This window comes from Bos grunniens, chromosome 7 (genome assembly GCF_055505025.1).
Source record: "Bos grunniens cultivar Pamir isolate PY7600 chromosome 7, Bosgru_T2T1.0, whole genome shotgun sequence".
NCBI lineage: Eukaryota > Metazoa > Chordata > Mammalia > Artiodactyla > Bovidae > Bos > Bos grunniens.
In genome coordinates this window covers 15,428,911-15,452,272 of record NC_141171.1, presented here as the reverse complement: position 1 = coordinate 15,452,272, position 23,362 = coordinate 15,428,911, and the positions used below count along the sequence as shown (strand labels likewise).

At 55.2% G+C, this 23,362-nt stretch overlaps 1 protein-coding gene across 5 annotated transcripts in view; it reads right to left on the bottom strand.

Annotated features, from left to right (window-relative positions):
- The window catches only part of CARM1 (coactivator associated arginine methyltransferase 1), a 43,184-nt gene that overhangs the window by 17,593 nt on the left and 2,229 nt on the right, over positions 1-23,362 (bottom strand). The window contains exon 1 of one of the 5 annotated variants that reach the window (XM_086409356.1): positions 16,962-16,989. The exons of 3 other annotated variants lie outside the window; for them this stretch is intronic. In XM_086409356.1, coding sequence (XP_086265482.1) covers positions 16,962-16,974 — 13 coding nt within the window. In that variant the 5' untranslated portion in view covers positions 16,975-16,989. Of the gene's footprint in view, positions 1-15,451; positions 15,600-16,961; positions 16,990-23,362 lie in introns of those variants that run through there. One more of the 5 variants, XM_086409355.1, reaches the window with a different exon arrangement.

Genomic DNA, 23,362 nt, shown 5'->3' with positions numbered 1-23,362 from the left:
CCTTCGCCAGCCCGTGTGTGTCATGTAGGGGCATCTTCATAGCCGAGCAGGGGTGGGTGGGAGTCAAGAATCCCCGTGGCGCCTCTGCTTCCTCCAGCTGAGCCCTTCTCCTTGAATTTTTTTTTTTTTTCCAGCACTGTGGGATCTTAGTTCTCCAACCAGGGATTGAACCTAGGGACACAGCAGTGAAAGTGCCAAGTCCTAACCACTGGAGCCCCCACCAGGGAAGTCCCCTTCTTGCATGTATGGGGAGTGTGGCCACGGGAGCTGGACAGCCTGCATTCACGCCCCACCTACGCCACTGAGGTGGCACCCGGGCAGATTTGAGTCCTCGGTTTTCTCATCTGTCAAGCAGAACTAACGGTGGGCAGGGGTCAGACGCAACACACAGACAGGAAGCGCTGCATCCCTGTGCCCACCACTATCGGTTACTGGCCATTCGCTCAAAAAGCGTGGGGCGCTCCACCTCAGCCAAACAGTGAGGCACCGCATCACCAGGAGACAAAGTGACCCGATGCTGTGGCCCAGATATGGGGCAGCGGGACAGAACCCTGGGCCCATCACCAGGGGACAACAGACAGTGCCAGCTCACAGGGCAGTCTACAAGACAACCTCCTGGGTAGCCTCAAAACAGCCAAAGATGAAAAGAAAGATAGAAATTGCTGGGAGCTGGAGTGAGGGCTTCCCTGATGGCTCACTGGTGAAGAATCCGCCTGCCAATGCAGAAGCCACAGGAGACGTGGGTTCGATCCCTGGGTCGGGAAGATCCCCTTGGAGAAGGGAATGACTCCCCACTCTGGTATTCCTGCTGGGATAACCCCAGGGACAGAGGAGCTGGGTGGGCTTACAGTTTGTGGGGTCGGACACAACTGAGCACACGTGTATCCTGGAGTGAAGGAGACTGAAGAGACGTGCCCAGCAGATGCCAGGCATGGTCCTGAAATGCAGCCTAATGAGCACCTCTCAACAGCAATTAAGCTCTCCTGGGGAAATGTGTGGACTACAGGTGCTTTTTTATTGGTGGGGGTGGTTGGGGGGAGGCTGCACCATTTGGCATGTGGGATCCTAGCTCCCCAGCTGGGGGTCAAAGCCGCACCCCCCGCACTGGATGCTCAGAATCCCAATCACTGGACCAGCAGGGGCGTCCCCAGGTGCTGGAACTTTAAAAAGATCTAGATGTGACAAGAGCATTATTCTGTAAAGGAATGCCCCTTTTATTGAAAGATACGTATGGAAATATAGTGAAGTTTCTTGTGATGTCTACAGCTTGCTTTCAAGTGGCTCGTCAAATCCACAGTGACAACTACAAAATATATTTATAGAGAGAAGCATGAATACAACTGTGGCCAAGTGTTCCCAGTCACCCCCATAACAGCCAGAACAAGCTGGAGATAGAGTGGTAAGACTCACAGGCTCAGATTTCAAAACGCATTACAAAGGTACAACAATCAAAATAGAACAGCGCTGGCAAATGGAGAGGCGTGGACTGTTATGTCAGCAGAATGAGACTCCAGAATAAACCCTCTGCTTATAGTCATTTGATTTTTATCAAAGGTCCTGAGAACATTCAGGGGGTAGAATATAGTCTCTTCAACAAATGGTGCTGGGACAACTGGGTGTCCCTGTACAAGAAGAGAATGAAGCTGGACCCCTACCTCATGCCATATATTAAAAAACAAAAACAAAAAAAACCCAACTCAAAAGAATCAATGACCTAAACGAACGTAGGAGTGGAAACTGTAAAACTCTTAGGAGAAGACAGGGGTCAAGCTCTGAGACCTGGGATATTGCAATGGATTCCTCAAGATGACGCCAAAAGCAAAGAATTTCAAAAGGAAAACTACATACATGGGACTTCATCAAAATTACAAACTTTTAGAAGAATTCCCTGGCAGTCCAGAGGTTAAGACTCTATGCTTTCACTGCCATGGGTCCAGGTCAGGGAACTACAATCCCACAAGCCATGTGCTGTGGCCCAAAAAACAATTAATAACACACACACACATAAGGGCTTCCCTGGTGGCTCAGAGGTTAAAGTGTCTGCCTGCAATGTGGGAGACCTGGGTTTGATCCCTGGGTCGGGAAGATCCCCTGGAGAAGGAAATGACAACCCACTCCAGTATTCTTGCCTGGAGAATCCCATGGACGGAGGAGCCTGGTAGGCTGCAGTCCATGGGGTCGCAAAGAGTCAGACACGACTGATCGACTTCACTTTCACTTTTCACACATATAAGCTTTTCGCATCAAAGGACAGTATCAAAAAAGTGAAAAAACAACCTACAGAATGGGAGAAGATATTAACAAATCATATATCTGATAAGAATCTATTGTCCAGAATATATAAAGAACTCAACAACTAAAAGATAACCCAATTCACAAAATGGGCGGAAGACTTGAAGAAATGTTTCCCCCAAGATATACAAATGACCAGCATGTGAAAGGATGCACAGCATTATCCATTCAGTTCAGTTCAGTCGCTCAGTCGTGTCCGACTCTTTGTGACCCCATGAATCGCAGCACGCCAGGCCTCCCTGACCATCACCAACCCCCGGAGTCCACTCAGACTCATGTCCATTGAGTCAGTGATGCCATCCAGCCATCTCATCCTCTGTCGTCCCCTTCTCCTCCTGCCCCCAATCCCTCCCAGCATTATCCATTAGGCACCTGGAACTCAAACCATAGTCAGAGGCCGCTGCTCACCCAGCAGGATGGCTACAATTTTAAACAAAACTGGGAAATAACACATGCTGGTGAGAAACTGAAACTCTCAGACCCTGCTGGTGGGAACTCAGAATGGGAAGCCGCACAGAATTACCATTTGACTCAGCAATCCCACTCCTAGGTATATACCCCAAAGAACTGAAAGCTGATATTCAAACAAATACTTGTATGCAAATATTCAAAATGTCACTATTCAAAACAGCTCAGATGTCCATCCACTGATGACTGGATAAAGAAAATACGGTCCATCCACAGAACAGAATATTACTCAGCCATAGAAAGAAATGAAGCCCTGACACCTGCTACTCTGTGGATGAGCTTCAGAAACTTGATGCCGAGTGAAAGAGGCCAGACACAAAAGGTCACAGGTGTACGATCCCATTTATCTGGAACATCCAGAGTTAGTAAATGCAGAGACAGAAAGCAAATTGGTGGCTACCAGGGGCTGAGGGTAGGAGAATGGGGAATAACTGCCTAATGGAAACAAGGTTTTCTTTTTGAACTGATGAAAATATTTTGGAAATAGAGGTGGTGGTTACCGGATACTGTGAGTATACTAAAAGCCACTGAATTGTTTTTTGTTATGTGAATTTTATCTCAATAGAAAAAGCAAAACTTCCCAATGCATGAGTCTGGATATGAAGGGCCGACCGGTGTTCGCTGGGCCCCCTGCTCACCCCTGGTTTGGTCTGAGCCCTAAGCCTGGTCCACAGCCTGGAGGAGGCTCCTGAGGCCACAACCTGGGTTTCCACCAGACCACCTCACACCTCAGGAGCCAGGTGCCACCTCCTGGGGGTGAGAAAGGGGAGCAGGGCATGGGTAGCCTCCTGACAGCGGGCAGGAGGGAAGAGGGGACTTGGGGGGGCAGCCCCAGGGTCACGGCCAGGCCGCAGCCACAGGGGGCCCAAGACAAGGTGCCCCCGAGTCCAACTGTAAATGGGTCTCAGGAACGGACCTAAAACCTTGACGCAGTACCCATGGCCGCTCCTGGGTCAGAAAATAAAGCCAATCTGTCAGCTACTCCCACATGGTGGCAAACAGACCAGGGAAGGCCTGTCTCCCTTTTTGCCAGACCAGAAGAGCCTGGCAACCCAAGCAGCTGCCCGGCGGCCTGGCGCCAGGCAGGCGACCACAAGGACCTATGGCCAAGGGAAGCTTGGCTTCATCCAGGGGCCCGGGACAGGGAAGCCAGGGCGAAGGACAGCCTGAGTGGTCTCATCATGGGTGGGCCCCCCAACGCCTACAGGACCAGCATTTTGTATACATCATAGCTATACAACCAGAGGTCAGTCCCTGGTACGCAGGGGATGGTCGGAAAATATCTGAAAAACCAAAAGAAAAAAAAAGCTGAATCAAGCTCCTGTCTTTTTTAAAAGCCTCAGGAGAAGTCAGAGCTCTTGGACTGGCAGTCAAGGACCTCCCCTCCCAGCCCCTTCCCAAGGCCACACTAGCGCCCCCGTTTCCACAGTGGGCAGGGCTCTGACCTTTGCACTTGTACTTCCCCTCTCCCCACCTCACTGGGAGGGGCCCTCAGGACAATGGACAGAGCTGGCTGCGCTGAGCCAATGGTTCCCCTCTCCACGCACCTCCCTGAGGCTGGGGCTCAGCCACAGCCTGCCTCCTGGCCCCCCAGGGGGAGGGGTTCCCAGGAGGGGGCTTCTTCCCCCAGGAAAGGGGCCTGGAGCCCACAGGGCCTGGACCCAGCTGCGGGTGAGCCGTGGAAGAGGCAGAACTGATCTCTGGGCTCTGCTTCCAGAAACTGACCTAGAATGCACCACCCCTCATCACCTTGGCAGGCACGGAGCAGAGAGGAGGGCTGGCAGGCCTTCCTGTCGATCTACCTGCGGGGGGTACTAGGAAGGGGGCTTTGGTCTGGGAGGGTGTGCAGGGTACCCTCCCAGCCAAGTTGAGCAGGGCCCGTGTCCCTTCTCCCTGCAGTGACGGGACCGGCGGGCTGAGAAATGAAGGCTTGGAGGAAGCTCACCAAGACGGGCTCTCAACAGGGAAACAAACTCAGATCAAGGAGTACTAGTCAGGCCACAGCCACCGCAAGCATGCCTGCCCTGCTCCTAGACCCGGCCTGACACCCTGGGCTGGCCGCCCACCCATCACACTGTGAAGTCTGTTCCGCTGAGGCTCCGGGGCCAGGGGTCGAGGGGCTAGAATCACCAGGGACAACTCTACAGGGAACGCAGTGGTCTGGGGGTGTGGTGGGGGCCCTGGAAAAACACCCTACCAGTCCTGCTCTCTGGGCGGCAAGGCCCCCAAGTGTCCAAGTCACAGAGGCCGAGTTTCCACAAGCTGCTAGGGCCAGCACCCACCCACACCCTGCTGAGGTGAGACGGGGCTAACACATCAGACAACTTCCCAGGTGCCAGGCTCTGCTCCTGCATTTTTCATGGACTCTTCACAAAATCCTCATATCTCCTGTTACCGCCCCAAAGGCTCAGAGGAGAAAAGGGGCTCGCTCAGACAGGTTAGGTTTCTTGCTCCAGGTCACACAGCGAGTGGCTGAGCCTACTGGCCCCAGGGTCTGTGCTCCTAAGTGGTGTGCACACCACCTCTCTGAGCTTCCTTGAGCCAGCACTAGGGAGTTGCGGCCACTTTATCTGTAAAGGACCCAACATTTTTCAGGCCATTTAATCTCTGCTACTGTAACTCAGGGGCTTCCCTGATGGCTCAGTAGGTAAAGAATCTGCCTGCAATGCAGGAGATGCAGGAGACATAGGTTGAATTCCTGGGTCAGGAAGATCCCCTGGAGGAGGAAATGGAACCCACTTGTGCTCTTGCCTGAAATTTCCCACAAAGGAGCCTGGCAAGTTGCAGTCTCAAGTGTCACAAAGAGTCGGACCTGACTGAGCAATTGAGCACACACACGCACATACAGCAACTCAGCTCCACCGCAGACACTACGTAAAGGAGCAAGGGAGCGTGGCTGTGTGCCAGTAAGACTGCATCACAATGGTGTGCAAGGGGACACCCTCCCCACCCCCGAGAGGGTGAGGACAGCCGGGTGGCCAGTGACGAGGATCCCCAGGTGATGGGGACTGAGGCCAGGGACACAGGGGTATTGTGGGGGGCTAGAGATGGCACCTGAAGAAGGCAATGGCACCCCACTCCAATACTCTTGCCTGGAAAATCCCATGGACAGAGGAGCCTGGTAGGCTGCAGTCCATGGGGTCACGAAGAGTCGGACACGACTGAAGCGACTTAGCAGCAGCAGAGAAGGCACCTGACTCAGCCAGGGAAAGAGACTGGAATAAATTCTTCAGCGAGAGGAAACGACACGTGGGAACACAGAGGAAAGGCAGCTATGATATGCTGATTAACAATAAACATGTATTTAGTTGTCTTTCTTGGCACTGAGCTCCTAAAACTTGCAATTTCTCAAGTGATTAAGAGCAATAAATGTGGGCTTTCCTGGTGGCTCAGTGGTAAAGAATCTGCCTGCCAATGCAGGAGACACAGGTTCAATTCCTGGTCCAGGAAAATTCCACATGCCGCAGAGCAACTAAACCCGTGCACCCCAACTACTGAGCCTGTGCTCTAGAGCCCGGGAACCACAACTAGGAAGCCCATGCGCCCTAGAGCCTGTGCTCTGCAACAAGAGACGCCACTCACGGAAGAAGCCCGTGCACCACAGCTAGAGAGGAGCCCCCACTTGCTGCAACTAGAGAAAAGCCCACACAGCAACAAAGACCCAGCACAGCCAAAAATAAACAGATGAAAATTATTTTTTATAAAAAGTTTAAATAAATTAAAGAGCAATAAAGGTGTCTTCTGTGATTCACGTGACGCCCCCTTCAAGCACCCTGGGGTATATGACTTTAGAAAGCCATGTCGGGACCAGCTTAGCAATTAGACCGTTGCAACTTTCAGTCCGCCCTCCTCAGCCGCCAAAGACCAATGGTTAAATTAATCGTACCTATACAATGAAGCCTCCATAAAACCCCAAAAGGACAGGGTACAGGAGAGCTTCTGGGCTGGCAAGCATGTGGCGTGCCAGGAGGTTGGCGCCCCCAGGGGGCGCGGCAGGCCTGCCCCCCACCCCCGCCTCACCCTGCTTGGCTCTTCCATCTGGCAGGCCTGGGCTGCATCCTCTCATGTCAACCAGTCGTCTAGTAAGCGCAGAACTTGAGGACAAGATCCTAGGAATCTCCGATTTATATAGCAACTTGATTGGAAACACCAGTGAGCCAAATGAGGTTGTGCCTGGCGTCTCAAGTGGGGTGTGCAGAGTCCGGTGGTACTGAGCCCTCAACTTGTGTGATCTGACACTACCTCCAGGGAGACAGGGTCAGAAAGGAGCTGAACTGCAGGAGGCCCAGCTGGTGCCGGAGAATTGCTTGGCGGTGATCGCAAGTGCTGAATGAGTATTGAGAGCAGGGGACACACACGGGCATGGAGTTCTCCCTTGCAGAGGCCCAGCAGGGAGAATGGGAGGTGACTGGGAATCCTGGCTACAGCCCAGGGAGGTTGCAGGGGTTCCCAGGCAAGATGAGCAATTTGCAGAGAGGCTGTGGAGGAGCTGAGAGAGGCCCCGGTGAACCCTGGTGAACCACCCAAAGGGACCCCGTGCCAGGAGAGGGCAGGGCTGGAGGTCTGCCAGCCAGGCAGAAGAAGATGGAGACTGGGAAGCAAGCAGCTCTCGCGGACAAGCTGCCTCCTCCATGCCCAGCACAGCACCACCCTGAGGCCCCTTCTTGTTGGCTCCTTGGATAGCACCATGGAACCTGGAGCAGCCGAATAGGGCAGGGACACTGAGGCACGGGGGCTCCCTTGCCCCAGGCCTGAAGGAAACGCCCTACTCCCCACCCTCACTCCTGGGCCTAATCCGGGGCCTGGCACTCAGATAGGCCTCAAAGAAGCTGGTGGCCTCAAGGGCACTGACCAGATGACCCGGGGACGTGCTGAGCCTCCAGGCATGTCCCAGTCACAGCGTCCAATGCAGCCGGCTTGCTGTGGTCTCTCTCTTGCCCACGCTCCTCCGTGGTTCCCCAGAACCTTCTGGAACAAAGTCAAACTCCTTATGCGGCTTGCCAGGCCCTGCTAACATGGATGGCTTGGCACACCCCTCCATCTCCCCACGGGGCCATGCTGATCTTACCACCTCCCAGACCACAGGCAGAAAGAAGGCCTTCTCCCCAGCCTTCGTGGTCCCTTGACTCTTCCCAGGCACCCTGCCTCTCTTTCCCTGCGTCCCTGTCACCTCTTCCAGGGGACCAGGAAGGTTCTCCAGCACTTCCTGGACAAGCTGAACCCAGGGCTCTGCACGTGGCTGGCCAAGCACCCCCCCAGCATCTGAGGATGCTGACCTGCGCGGCCGCCCCCAGGCCTGGGGTCACAGAGGCCCGGCCACTTCCCTACGTGCAGAAGGCAGCCAGAATGGGGGGTCCAGCTGCCCAGGCCAAGGGCATGTGTGGCCTGGGGAAGGCGCTGGGCAGCCCTCTGGTAACCCGTCCTTGTCCCCCCTTCCCCTCTGCTCTGGAACAAGCAGGGGGCCTTGAGCCCTTCATGCTGGACAGACTTGTGTCAGAGGGGCCCAGCAGAATGGGAATAAATGCCGGGAGCCAAGCTTTCTCCTCCCACAGAACCGTCTGTCCTGGTGTGAGAATGAGGGGCGCTCTCTGCCTCCTGGGGAACAGAAAAGCGAGACGGAAAAGCAGCCGCCAGCTGGTGGAAGGGAGCAACCCACACACAAAAGGGCCACATTTCAAGTCCCTGCCTCTCTAGCGGGAAAACTATTACAGCCACAAGCGAGGAATAATTAAAGCTATTTATCTTGGCAGACTTGGGAGAGGGGGGAGATGCCTGTCCGAATGTGAGGTCTTTTATGAAATCGCCTCCTACTGCCAAATAAAACACAGGCTTTCACCTTCCAGAGGAAAAACACTGCACAGGAGAGAGGAGAGTCGGGTGAAGAGGAGAACAAGGCACAGCAATCAGTGCTCTCCGCGGCCCACCCAGCGGCCTCCCCCTCTGCTCAGGGCTGTCGGCTGGCTTGCTGGGCAGCTTAGCCTGTAGCCTGCGCAGTGCCAACTGTGGGCATGAGGGCACGGCGGTGAACAAGCCGGCCGGGCCCTGCCTTCCCGTGCTCCTGGGCACCACAGGGCGGCAGGCAGCACCAGGGAGAAGGCAGGGTAAGAGGGGCTGGAGGGAACTCAGGGGGCTGATACCCACGATGCCCTGTGCAGCACGGATCATGGGCTGCCTCAGGGCAGCAGCAACATCCAAGCCAAGCCAGACCGCATGAGGGTACAGGGCTTGTCCTCCAAGAGCCTCCCATCTCCCACAGGCACCAGGCCCCTCTGCCCCACCTCCCCAGTGGGGGCAAGGCCAAGAGGACAGTGGTTTAAATGGGGGCATCGAGGGACTTCTCTGGTGGTCCAATGGCTAAGATACCAGCTCCCAGTGCAGGGAACCAAGGTTCAATCCCTGGTCAGGGCACTAGATCCCTGCAACTAAGAGTTCACATTCCACAATGAAGACAGAAGATTCCACATGGACAGCTAAGACCCCAGGGAGCCAAGTAAATAAATGGACATCCAGGAAGACCTAAGTTCAGGGCCTAACGGGCCGCCCTCTAGATGTGACCTCGGGCCTCATTTCCTCATCTGTCCATTGGGGATCATGGCACAGCCCACAGGGAGGGCCTGGCAGACAGCCCCACCACCTGCCTTCACCCTCAACCTCAGGAACCTCATCTGTGCAATGGGGTTGCAATGGGGATAATGTCAAGATAAAACCCTTCCTAGGACTTCCCTGATGGTACAATGGATGGGAATTGGCCTGCCAATGCAGGAGACACAGGTTTGATCCCTGGTCTGGGAAGATCCAACACACGGCAGAGCAGCTAAGCGTGAGTACCACAACTACAGAGTCCGCGCTCAGGAGCCCGTGAGCTGCTAATACTAAAGCCTGTGCGCCCGGAGCCCGTGCTCCGCAACAAGAGAAGCCACCACGCAGAGAAGCCTCACTCACCCGAACTAGAGAAAACTCACACACAGCAACGAAGACCTAGTGCAACCAAAAACAAACAAATTAATTTTTTAATTAATTAAAAAAAAACCCTCTCTGCTGTGAGGATTCCCCGAGATAACAGGGCAGGGCAGTATGAGTATACTAAGCACTTCATGATCAGGAACCACCACGGTTCTGGGAATCCTAGCCCAGCCTCGCCTCCCTCTCTGGCTGTAACCTAAGCCGGCTGCTCCAGTGCTGTCCTCGGAGACGCTTGGAGCAGCTGCTGCCACACCGCCCAGCCCCGGGGTATTTGAGGAGCGTGAGGTCACCGTGGGCTCCTGGGCCTGACCTTGGCCTGGGTGAATCCCAGCCCCTCCCCGTAGGGACCCAGAGCCCCCAGCGCCCCAGGGCAGCCCCTGTCTGAGTGTCTCTTCCCAGCACACATGATCAAAGACTTCTAACCTACAAGTTCCCTTGCAGGGCCTTATCCTATAGCTCTACTTTTAAATGTCTGTGAAGATGCACTTAAATACAGGACTGTTCAAAACAGCAAAAAACCAACGTACCTACAGAACGAGTGAAGGAAAGGAGGGCCTAGGAAAGACACAGACTTCAATCCATAGATGCTGCCATGTTAAGATGACCAAGCCACACTGTTAGGGATACACGGTGTAAAATACACGCGCCATGGGCGTAAAAATGAGCAGGGTGAGCTGGCACGGGGAAGGCCTGTCTAGAAAGAAACACCACGAAATGACTTCAGGGGCTGCCTCTGGAAGGGAGGTGTACTTTTTCAACACACACACACACATGCCTCTGGAAGGGAGGTGTACTTTTTCAACAGACACACACACACACACACACACCGGCCCCCCCCCGCCCCGCCGCCGCCTCAGGTCCTGTGAACCCAGTTCCACTAGGGCTAAAGGATAGAGGACACTGGCTTCTCAGCTGGTGGGCCAGCACCCCGCACTGCCCTCGCCTGAGTGGGTGTGACGGAGGAAGGGCAGAGGGCTGGGCCGAGCCAGGGTGCCGGAGGCCTCTTGAGACCTGGAAGCCCAGGGCAAGTCCCTCTCCACCTGCTGAGGAGGCCACACAGCGGTGCAAATCCCAGAACTCCAGACCCACGTTCGAACCACCTGGACTCCACCCTCCAGCCCTCCAAGCTTTCAGGTCTTGAAAAATAGCGCGTCGATCAGCAATGGCACAAGGACTAACACCCAGCGCCCAGCCCAAGACCACAGCACACAGCAGGTGTTCTGGGCACACAACATCTAGCTGGAGCCCCACATCCCCAGGCCCTCTGACCAGAGGCAAAGACGGGAAAGGAGGACTCTCAGAGAGAATCTTGGACACAAGGCCACACTGGGCCCAGACCAGGCACCTGGCCACTGACTCAACCCTACCGGGTACCCAGACCAGGCTCGGCGCATGCCACTCCGACCTGAAGCAGCCATCGGCTGAGGCTGAGAGCTGCCGGCTTCACGCTGTGCTTGGGAAGGTCTTGACTTTAGGTGTGGGACCTTCGGCCACATCAAAGGGGCCCCAAAGGCTGACCACCAGAGTTGGCTGACCATGAGGTTATCTCGCTGGGAGGAGACAAGATAGGGGCCCTGGGCTCTACAGGCAACACTTGTTTCTCTCTCCAGGTGGGGGTGGGCGGTTCCTGGTGTCTGCTTATTAGCCTTCATCCCTGTGACAATACTTCACAATAACAATAGCCAGCCATCACTGCTGGCCCACCCCTTGCCACCCGCCTTCTCCCCACCACCATGGGGCTGACCACAGGCTGAAGAAGAGGCTCCACACCAGAGTCCCCCAAACCTCCTAAGACAGCACTGGCTTCTGGGAGTCAGCAGGGACCCCGTTCAAAGGGTGGTTCATGGGAGCTAGGGGTGGGGTGGCGGATGGTATTTGCCTTTAGGGATTGGAGGCTTGTGGTCCTGTAGGTCTGGTCTGGAGGGACCCCAAAAACGAGTCTAATTGAGGGGTGTGTGGAAGGGCAACTCCAAGAGAAGAAGCCCCAGACAAAGAAAGGGCTTGGCTTTTCTGAAAAGACTACTGGGGCTCTGACTGGGCGGGAGCCATTACATGCAAATATCTCCCCATCCATGCTAATCAGCCGGCAGCCCGGGGCTTTGTGAGCTACAAAAGGAACAGCAGCTGTGCTCGGTTCCTTGGCTCCTGAAAGCAGGGGGGCTTAGAGGATAATTGGGGGGGGGGAGGCAACAAACCCATTAGCCCCAGCCCCTAACTCCAGGGGCTGTGCTGTCGGCCTCTAGCACCGAGCCTTTCTTCTTTGGCTGGGACTTTGAAGCAGTTGCTGTACATGGTACCAGGCAGACACCTAATGCAAGTCAGGGCCTCAGCTAATGCTCCCAACCACCACCTTCCTCACTGAGCTCAAGTTCAAGAGGGGAAACTGAGGCCCAGAGAACTGACATGCTTGAAGCGGCCCAGCCTGGGGACCTGGCTGCTCATGAAAGACAGCTGCACCCCATCCCAGTCTCTGGGAGGCAAGTTGGGCCTAGGAGGCTGTGGGGACCATGCTCAGGGTCCAGGGAAGGATGTGGGCCCTGGGCCTCGCAGAGCCAGGCCTAGCTGGTTGACCACAGCTGACAGGCACCATCCCCCAGAGTCCCCACTACAGGCTCACAACAGAGCCAGACTCCAAGGGCTGAGAGGGGTCATGAAGGTGTCCACCACCTGTGACCGCAGGAACTGGGCGGGCAGTGCCTCATGAGGACTGAGGCGCATAGGGGAAGCCTGTCAAGGGCAGCAGGGGGACCCACCCTCAGAGCAGCTGGGACACCCCACACACTGGTTCCCACAGTTGCTGGGGACCGTGTGCTCAGCACAGGAAGCCAAGCCAGTCAGTGTCTGGGGAATGCTAATGTGTTCCTCCTCCAGCCAGCTGAGGGACCTCAGCCCTCAGCCCAGGGTGACTCCAGGGAGGCCAAACCGGAAGAGGCTGGAGGACAGGGCAGAGGAGCCTCGGTGGAGAAGTGATGCAGGAAACCAGCTAGGGGGCTGAGGCCCACCTGCAGTCCTGGTGGAGGGCTCATGACAAAGAGAACACTTAGTCCACTGGCCCAGAGGTAACACAGGATGTCCTGGGGCCGCGTGGCTGCTAGAAGGGCCTCCGCCAGGCCCCTGGCCCTCCAGGAGCCCCTCTGGCCCTGCCTCTGGGCTCGGAGAACCGGATGTATGAGTCCGGAGGAGGGCCCCTTCCTGCCAGCAGCTGCCTCGCCAGATGTGATTCCAGATGTGGCCCAGGCCAGTGGGGACAGAGCCTGCCTGACCCACGATGGAATCGGCAACAAGACAGGAATGAGGAAAGACTGGCTTTGGGCTCCAGAAGAATCCACCAGGGCCACTTCCTTGACACACACCCCAAGGGCCAGGTCTGCCTCTCCTCTAGGGCACTAACTTTCACCAGCACCCCCAGGGAGACGTCAGGGCCAAAGCCGGGTTGGCACCCAACAGCCAGCCACCACCAAGTGCCTCAAGTTTCCCCTCTTAGGAAGAGGGTGGCTCCCCAAGGGGCTGCTCTGATGGCCAGGCGAGTCAATGAACGTAGAAAGCCTGGCACGGCGCCCACCAGCTGCTCAGCCCACAACAGCCGTGGTAGGGCCTCAAAGCGGCGATAAGCAGGGCACTGGGGTGGGGGTGGAGGGGCACTGAGGCCAGGCAAACAGCCAGCATCTCCAACCTGAGACTCACGCAACACTAGGGATGCCAACCTCCAGTCACACATTCGGTGTGGACCAGACAGGCTCAGCGGAGGGAGCCTCTGGGACACGACAGAAGGCTGGAAGCCCCAGCCTGCCTTTGCCCTCCCCTCCAGCTCAGCGAAAAATGTGGCTAGCTCTCTGGAATGCCCCGTTTGGATCTGCAAGAGGCCCCCCAATCTGCCTTTGATCATTTATTCACGTGCCCCCTGTGGGGGGGATGACGGAGCATTCCTTTTTCATTAGAGCTCAGATCTGCCGGGGTCCCTGCAGCTGGACTCTCACCAGCTCCTGTGTTGTCAGGCAGGTTTCTATACACAAAACCGTTACGTGAGTATCACATGCAGCCAAGACGAACGCCAGCCACGGGAACACAATTAGCGGGGGAGCAAATCCGCCCAACAGTCTTAAAGAAAACAGCTCAGACCCGCTCTCACCAAAGCTGTGGGTGATGAATCAACCGAAAGAGACAGACAAAAAGAGGGAGTGAAAGAGTTTCTCCCCTTATTCTGTGAAGAGTGGGGGAGGGGAGGAGACAGAGTACCCCCAGACACACACACCCGTCTCGACCAGTTTTCAAGAATACCCTGCCAACCAAACCAAACCCACCCAGAGGCTGCAGGCGAAGTTCTAGGTTTGACTTTGGGTGGCAGTTACTGGGGTGCACACCACGTCAAGTGCACCTTAGGCCCGGGCATCTGTGCGTGTTGATTAAACAATTAAAGCCAGTGATCTAAAGCACAACCCCCACAGGAGACGCCTGAGGCCCACAGGGCCTCCATATCTAACTCCTGCAGGCCTGGGTGAAGCCTGGCCTCAATTTCCTTCAATAACTGGCTTGCAGAGAACAAAAGAGGTGGGTGTGGGGGAAGTCAGGGACTCGGCGATCTTAAACCAAAAGGTGCCATGGCTTCTCGGAGCAGACATAAAGGGTGCCAGCAGCCCCGCCCTGCTGTGTTCCTGGGACCCTGAATCCTGACGCTTTCCCAGCAAGTCCCGGAAGTGAGCAGACAGAAGGGTGAACACACGAAGCGAGCCGTGTGGGACCAGGAAGGGCTTTGGCAGGATCTCCAAGGCCTTCCCAGCTGCCCCATACCCATCTGGGGGTTTCAGGATCATCTCTGCCTGGGACATGTCTCTTCCAGACCACACGGCAGGCTTAGGAGACCAGTTATCCCTTATACCATGTTATTCACCTGCTGTATATGTGGGGCAAATCTGTATGTGCACATGCTCAGTCGCTCAGTCGTGTCTGACTCTTGGCGACCCCATGGACTGTAGCCCACCAGCCCCCAAAACCACTCTCCACTCTAGGAGGGAACAACTGAGAAGGAGGGTCACTTGCCTGGGGTTATGAGGTCAAGTCAGAGGAGACTCTGTGGCCTATGCTAATCATGACCTCCAGATGCCTCTGACCCATGAGAGCTGCTGCAGACCAGGAGGGGGAAGGGTGAGCATTCCAGCCCAGGAATGCAAAGCAGGCCTGTCCCTTGGCCTGGCTGACCAGGAGAGCAGGACTGGCCCAGAGACACAGACCCCAGCTGCCCCAGAGCCGGCCCCGCCGCAGCCGAGCCCGTGGCTCCTGCACCCAGATCCCCTCCTTCCCACCTCAGCTCTGTCAGGCTGGCGGCCTCCTGCCCCATTCTCTTCAGGTTGGTTCCCAGGCCACACTCCGGCCCCTCCCCAAGCAGGGAGAAGGGGTTCCTCATCCGCCTTCTTTCTGCTCCCCAAGACCAGAATTGAGGCAGGGGCAGGGGTGGCGTCTGATGTGTACAGGGCCTGGAGTCTGGGCACAGGTGACCACCCACCACCAGCCAAACCCCTCAGTGAAACCCCCCTCAACAACAAGAAAGCTGAGATATCCGGGAGGCTGAGTCATTCGCCCAGGATTGCTCTGCTAGGAAAGGATGGGGCAGAAAACTAAGGGATGGGGGAGGGCTTGAACCCAGACACCACCTTGGGTGTCACTTCCCTTCCCAACACCCTGGGCGTAAAGGCCAAGGCCCTGGCTGGGACCCACCCCTCCCCATACTCACACTGCTCCAGCCACACTGGCCATGGGCTGCTCTTGGCCATGCAGGCCCACAGGCTCACTCCCCAGGTCTGCCTGCCTGAGTAGCAGACACTACTTCAAGGACCTTCTATCAGCTCACAACTCACAACTCTCCAAGGCAGATGCTACCAAGATCCCCATTTCACAGCTGAGGAAACAGGCATAGAGTCTGGGTCATGCCGATGCACTTCCCTTGGCAGCTTTAATGCCCCACTCTGAGTGGTGACCATCCCTGACCAACCCGTACCTCCCACTCACCCCCACTTCGAGCAGCCCCTTCCCCAGCATTCTCAAGCCTCAGCCGGGTTTACCTTCAAGGCACTGGCCACTGCGGGAGATTGCTGAGACAGCGCTTGTCACACATACTCCCACCCCACAAGACCTCCAAGTGTGGACCCACGTGCTTAATCCCAGCTCCTCAAACAGTACCTGGCATGCAATGGATGCTCAGTAACCTTTGCTGTTTAAAGAACTTCCCTAGTGGTACAATGGTTAAGAATCTGCCTGCCAATGCAGGGCACATGAGTTCTATCCCTGGTCTGGGAACTAAGATCCCAAATGCCGCAGGGCAACTGATCCTGCACCACTATTACTGAGCCTGAGTGCCCGAGAGTCCATGCCTGCTCTGCAACAAGAGGCACTGCAACGAGAAGCCCGAGCACTGCAGCTAGGGAGCAGTCCCCACCTTACTGCAACAGAGGTGTGTGCATGGCAACGAAGACCCAGGGCAGCCAATAATTCATTAACTACTTTTTGTTACATGATAGATAGCTAACACACTGCAATTGTCATCAGAAGTTTGGTGGGAGAAATAACATTTAAAATTAATAAATAAAGTTAGACAAATGGTAATGACTACAATAAAGAGACAGCAAGGTCACTCTGAATGTGTGCTTCTGATTGAAAGTATGAAAATTCAAGTCTCCCTATTTTCACAGAACTGTTGGTGGGCCCTGCCATCCCAGGTAAGGTCTCTCCCCCACTCTCCCCACCAGCCTCTACTACCAGGCCCTCCCCAGACTTGTCATCTGCTTGGGCCCCTCCCCAACTCCAGTACCCAAAGTGGGCAGCCCTTCCTGCTCAGAAATCCAGTAATGTCCTCTTGGCACTCCTGCCATTCATAGTCATTCTCCTGGAGAGGACACAGATACACGTGGCCCCCACTGACTGCTTCACTCCGCAATCTGCTGCTGTCCTCAGTGGCCACCAGCCTTTCTCGGGTCACAGATCCCTCTGAGGGGGATCAAAAGCAAAGGAGCCTCTCCCTCGAAAGAAGCACGGAGAACCAAGAGCCGCTCCATGGCCCCAGGTCACCGGAAGCACACGCAGCTAATAAGTGCTTTACAAATGTTCCCTCCAGAGAGGTGCTGCCACCCCTTTTCTGAAATCAAGGAGGCTCCTCCAAGGTCCTAGCCACCGACTCTTGTCCGTCTACCCTTATGCAAACCGCATGCAACTTTAAGGGGCTGTAAGATCATGGGACACCCACTGACCCACCAGGACCATCCTAGGATTTCAGTTTAAGAGCCTCCACTATGAGCTGCCTGAAGCCCCTGCCAGCCTCCTCTCTCCACAGAAGCAGCCAAGTCCAGCCCAAGTCTAGCCCTCCCGCTCTCCCACCTGGGATGGGTATTTCTCCCGACATCCTAGCAAACTCACCACCTCCTCAGGTGGTGCCTGCCTCCCCAGACTCCCCGGCAAAGAAGCCTCACCTGCCGCCCAGTTATCTTGCCTCCCTCCTTCTGCTAGACCTAACCGGTTCAGAATGCACCGCAGAATCCGAAGTTCACACCACACTCCTCCTTGTGTGAAAAAGCCCTGCCCACCCACCTCATCCAGACCCCCACACCTAACGCCTGCGCTTGCTTGCCAGGTGCTGCTCATGGTGTGGACAACTTTCCACCCGTGATCTCACGTACGGGCCCAATCACCCCAACAGATGTGCCATGCCAGGCCCTTAGACCCGGCCTGAAACACGTGGGGCTCAGTGAGTTTCAGATTACAAACTGCTCACATCTGAAAAAAGGTAACAAGGTACAGACAGCATGAATTATCCCTAGTAGAGCAGAGGCAACAGCTGTAACCAAGCACCGTTTTGCAGCCAAACGTGGGACTGTGCAGTGCTCAGTTGTGCTTGACTCTTTGCGACCCTGTGGACTATAGCCTGCCAGGCTTCTCTGTTCACGGGATTCTCCAGGCAAAAATATTGGAGTGGGATTTCCTTCCCCAGGGGATCTTTCCTACCTGGTGATCGAACCTGTGTCTCCTGCTTGGCAGGCGGATTCTTTACTACTGTGCCCCTGGGAAGCCCTAAGTGGGAACAGTCATTCTCAACTGGATACCAGAGAGTATAAAAAGCCCCATGTGGCAACTTAGGGCTGGGGTTTTGCCTGAGTTTGGGTCAGGTTAGCTCTTGCTGCCAAATGAGCAGGAAGTCAGGTTTTCAGACCTTTTATATTTCCAAATTGCCAATGAGGGCCTGTGGGCCTGCACAGGTGCAGGTAGAGGTGAGGGAGGGGAGGGGCGGGGCTTGGGAGGTAGTCAGTGGGTAGGGCCCGGGACTAGAAGCCAGGTCAGCTTGAACTGGGGTAACAGCTGTCTAGAGGGGGGGGGGGGGGGCTGAAGAAGGGCGAGGGCTAAGGTTAAGGACATTTTCCCATACCTGATGGACACCCAAAAAAAACAATACACTACAAGTGGGAAGGCAAATGGCTACTGGTGTGGGGCCTGTGATGGGGTGGCCACCAGCAGGGAAGGGGCGCTGGCCATGTGGGGCACAGGCCCCTTCTAAAGGCGGCACTGCCATCCAACTCAGCCTGGGGATGTGAGGGCCCAGGGTTGCAGCCCTACTGATTTTTCAGAAGTACAAGCCAGATTTTGATGGGAAATCACCCGATTTTTAAAAATATCAGGAATCTCCTTTTAACCACAGAGTGGAGCAAACCCTTTAGCTAGGTAACTCATGACCCCTGGCCGAGTGTCATGGCCTTGACTATCTGCCCTTTGCCCTAGGGGCGGAATTCAGCTTTTGTACCATAACAGGACTCTGGGCCTCTAAAGCGCTTCAGGGGCAGACTAAACTGAAACCATGTGATTACATTTCTGTTGCATTCCCTGCAAGCTTCTGCGGCTTCTCTCCTTGCTACCTGCTGCCAGAAGAGTTTTCAGAAATACCATCCTTATCATGTTAGGCCCCCGTGAAAAATGGCAGGGCACTCCTGACCACATATAGGAAAAGGCCCTGTCATTTGGGAGACGTGACCTGGGCCCAACCTTGTTACCCATCTTTAGTCCCTCCATTCTGCTCACACCAGGCTGCTGTTCCCACCTCATTGAGCATCTTTCCATAAACCAGGAGTATTCTGCCCAATTATGGTGGCTACATCCACATCCTACCTACTATGGCCAAGGTGACTATCTCCCAGTACCTGTTCTCCCTTTCTCCCACTGAAAGAGAAACCCGGAAATGAGCTGAGGACAGGGTCCCTCTAACTAAAGACTACATTTCCCAGGCCCCCTTGCAGCTAGCAGTGGCCATGTGACTGCATCCTAGCCAATGGGATGCAAGCAGAAGCAACCAGGGCCAGCTTCTGGGAACCTTCCCGAACAGACACCTGGCAATGCTTTTGGAACCCTTTGCCCCTTCCTTGATCCTGCTTCTGGAAACCAGGTGTAATAGCTGGACTCCTGCTGCAATACTGAGTCATGATGACAAGACTCGACCCTGGGAATGTGGGAACAGGGTTAGCTAGAAGGACCTGGGTCTGAGGACTTCCTCGAGCAGAACTTCCACACCAGCCCTGGTCTCCAGCTTCCAAAGCTTCAGGACCAGAGCACGAGAAATGAACTGCTGGCTTGGTTAAGCCACCCCTACTCTAGGTCTCTGTTAATGCATGGATAAACTGAATCCTGACCACCCAGTTCCACTGAACCACTTTGCAGGGAGCAAAGCATCCAACAGCCAGCTCTGCGGTCTGCCAGCCAGGATAACCCTTTCACCCCTGCTCTTCCAACAACAGTATGGTAGGTGTGTACCTGACCTCCCAGAACTATTCTAAGGCCCAGTGGTAACACACAGAAGGGTCATACCTGTCAGGCTAACTGGCCCACATGGGCCCACATGGTCCAGAAAGCATACTCTATATGGCCTGATCAATCAGGACACTTTACAATCAAAACAAACAGACCTACACAGAGAAGGGCTTTTTGGCTTCTCTTAAGCTGCGCAAGGACACGACTGAGTGACTTCCCTTTCACTTTTCACTTTCATGCATTGGAGAAGGAAATGGCAACTCACTCCAGTGTTCTTGCCTGGAGAATCCCAGGGACGGGGAATCTGGTGGGCTGCCATCTATGGGGTCACACAGAGTCGGACACGACTGAAGTGATTTAGCAGCAGCAGCAAGCTTCGCAAGATCTACCGACCCTGGTTGGGGCTGAGTTCCCAAGTTACCCCTCCTCCTGCCTGTTTCATTCACTTATCCCTGGGGTCTGCAAGCTTTTCCTGTGAAGGACTGGTAGGTAAATATCTTAGGTTTTGGCAGGACTCTATGGTCTTCGTTAAATATTTTTCCTTGGGTTTTCTCCTTTTAATCAACACTTCAAAAATGTACAAACCTCCCTTAGCTCTGACTGCTTAAAAAGCTGGCCACTGGCCCACAGGCCCTGCCTTATACTACCAGCCTTTCCCCAGCGCCTCCAAAGTTAAAGCACGGGGGTCTGTCCATGCCTGGCACACAGAAAGTGCTCAATAAGTGACGGCAGTCAGTAGCAACCGGCAGGCACCGCTGAAAATGTAAATGCCTTCTGATGTGACTACCTTTGTCCCCCAGGCTGGACACTGCATGTCCTAAAGGCTGCACACAGGACCACTTTTCCACAATCTCAGCACCCCAACTGCCCCCAGCTGTCGGGGGTGGGGGCTACCAGGAGCGCGCGTGAAGGAAGTCACAGGGTTCCTGATTCTGGAACCTGCAGCTTGTTTTCACAGAGGGGTTTTCTCTAGGGTTTCCAGCCCCTGGCAGGTCCTCCCACAAACTGAAATCTAGCCCATCAGAGACAGCCCTGCTGTATGTCCCTTCCTAGCCAATGGGGCTGGGAGAGCCAGAGAACCGAGAGAAAAGCAGCCCTGTCATCTCCAGGAAGGCCACCACGGGCCTGAGGAACTGAGTCTGTTCTGCTCATGGCCTCAGCCACCTCACGACGGGCTTCTCAAGGAGCTGCCTCCCGGCAAGTTGGGCATGGGAAGCCTGCATCCAGGAACGCCAGGGCCTGTGCCAAAGCTTCCTCAAGGCCCAGGAAGACACACCTCTGCCTGGGGAAAGTGGTCCAGTTATGGGAGCTGCCACTTAGCCAATGCCATGGACGTGAGCCAGGGTGACATCAAGTGGCAAGAAGGGGTGGGGAGGGAATTCCCTGGAGGTCCAGCGGTTGGAGGACTCTGCGCTTTCACTGCTGGGGGCAGGGGTTCGATTCCTGGTTGTGGAACTAAGATGTCACAAAACCAAAAAAAGAGAGTGGGGTGGGGAAGGGTCACCATTCACCGCAGGGTGACTGAGCCAGAGCCTTCCACAACTGTCCTCTTTCCCACACGGAGGATGTGAACATCAAGGAATATAGCTACATGTCCTCCTGTATGTCCTGGTTGCTCTTGGTGTTCAGCTGCGAAGTCATGTGTAACTCTTTGCGACCCCATGGACCGTAGCCCTCCAGGCTCCTCTGTCCATGGGATTTCCTAGGCAAGAACACTGGAGTCAGTTGCCATTTCCTCCTCCAGGGGATCTTCCTGACCCAGGGGTTGAACCTGAGTGTCTCCTGCATTGGCAGATGAATTCTTTACTACTGAGCCATCAGGGGAGCCCATCTCCCAGCCTTGCCACCTGACACAGAGGTGGCAGCCCTGGGGGGTCCTTCTCCCATCTGCTGGGGATGGGAGGCAGCTGGACAGCCCCACAGCATACAGGACTTTCTACTAGAAAAGCCAGCTCTTCACCATTCCACACCAATAGCATCACCAGTGATAACATCTGTGGACCAACCTACCCTTTATGGCTGGACTCCCTGCTCCACTTCCCCCATATTCCCAGGCCCCCGGTGGCACTATTCTCTCTGCAGTGGAGGAAACTGAGGTCGTGTGCAGGTACCTGTTGCTATCGGTAAGGAAACAGGTATCGCGATAGGTGAAATGGCAAGTTCAAGACTGAGTAGCCGGTGATTCACACCAGTCAGATTCCGTGCTCAAGACTCTCACCTCCCGGATGTGAGGCACGGGGAGATTCACGTGGATGTCTTGGCCCACCCCCCAACCCTCATGCCCCGCTCTGACCCCTCAAACACAGTTGAATGTCAGGTATCTGGCGATCACCAGTGGCTCACAGGACCCCGCCTCATGAGGGACAGGTGAGCAGAACAGGGTTCCTGAAGCCTTCTCACCTGGCCAAAGCAGGTCAGGTGAAGGGTCCAGAAGGGTCCCAGAAGGGTCCAGGATGGGAAATGCTGAGTCCAGGGACGGAAGTTCATTCCAAGAGAAGGCCTGAGGCTGCCAACAATGCAGTTTGCCCCCAAGTCCCCCCAGAGGCCAGACCACTTTTGCCTCTTCCCAGGGGACCGTGGCCAGCCGTCCACGCCCAGCAGGCCCAGCCTGCTCACTCATCTGAGGCTCTGCACTCCCCCAGCAGACTTCAGAGCAACTGGGAAGCAGCACTGCCTCGCCCTGAGGCTGCCAACTCCGAGGCCCTCGCCAGCCTGTTACGGGAGTTCGTTCCCTGAGCAAACACGCTGTGCCACCAAGCCCTGTCATCACCTCCATCCTGCCACCCAGGAGACCGAGGCACAGAGGCCCCCAACTACCTGCCAGGCACCAGTCCAGCCCACACAGTGGATGGCCTCAAACATATGCCCAAGCCCTAACCCCCAGAATCTGTGCATATGACTTCACGTGGAAAAGGGATCCTTACAGACATAATTAAGGATCTAAGATCATCCTGGCCTTCCCAGGTAGCTCAGTGGTAAAGTCCCCTCCTGCCAGTGAAGGAGACTCGGGTCCGATCCCTGGGTTGGAAGATCCTGTGGAGGAGGAAATGGCAACCCACCCCAGTATTCCTGCCTGGAAAATTCCACAGACAGAGGAGCCTAGCAGGCTACAGTCCATGGGGTCGCAAGAGTCAGACATGACTTAGCGCCCACGACTGACTGAATGAAGATCATCCTGGATTTAGATTCCAGATTCATGTGTGCGTGTTCAGTCGCTCAGTCATGTCTGACTCTTGGCACCCCATGGACTGTAGCCTGCCAGGCTCCTCAGTTTATGGGATTTTTCAGGCAAGAATACTGCAGTGGGTTCCCATTTCCTTCTCCAGGGGATCTTCCCAACCCACGGATTGAACAGGCATCTCCTGTGTCTCCTGCATTGGCAGACAAGTTGTTTATCACTGAGATACCTGGGAAGCCCCTAAATCCAGTGACAGGCAACCTTAGAGGGAAAGACACAGAGACACAGGGGAGCAGCCATGTGGAGATGGAGGCAGAGACTGGATTTCTGTGGCCTCCAACCAAACAATGCCTGGAGCCACTGGACATTGGAAGAGGCAAGAAAGGATTCTCCTCTAGAGCCTCTGGAGTGCGTGTGACCCAGCCAGCACCTTGCCTTTGGACTTCTGCCCATGAGCTATGAGAGAATACATTCCTATTGGTTTAAGCCACTCCGTTTGTTAAGCAGCCCTGGGAAACCAATACAACCAGGCTCAGCCAAGACCACAGACCATGCTCTCAACTCCATGCCAGAGTGACTTGGGCATAAAGGGGACAGGAATTATCTCAGATCCCTGAGACTTTTGTCATTCCAGACTGAGACTCTCGGTGTGAGAAATGCAGACTCTCTCCTCTTGAAGATCAC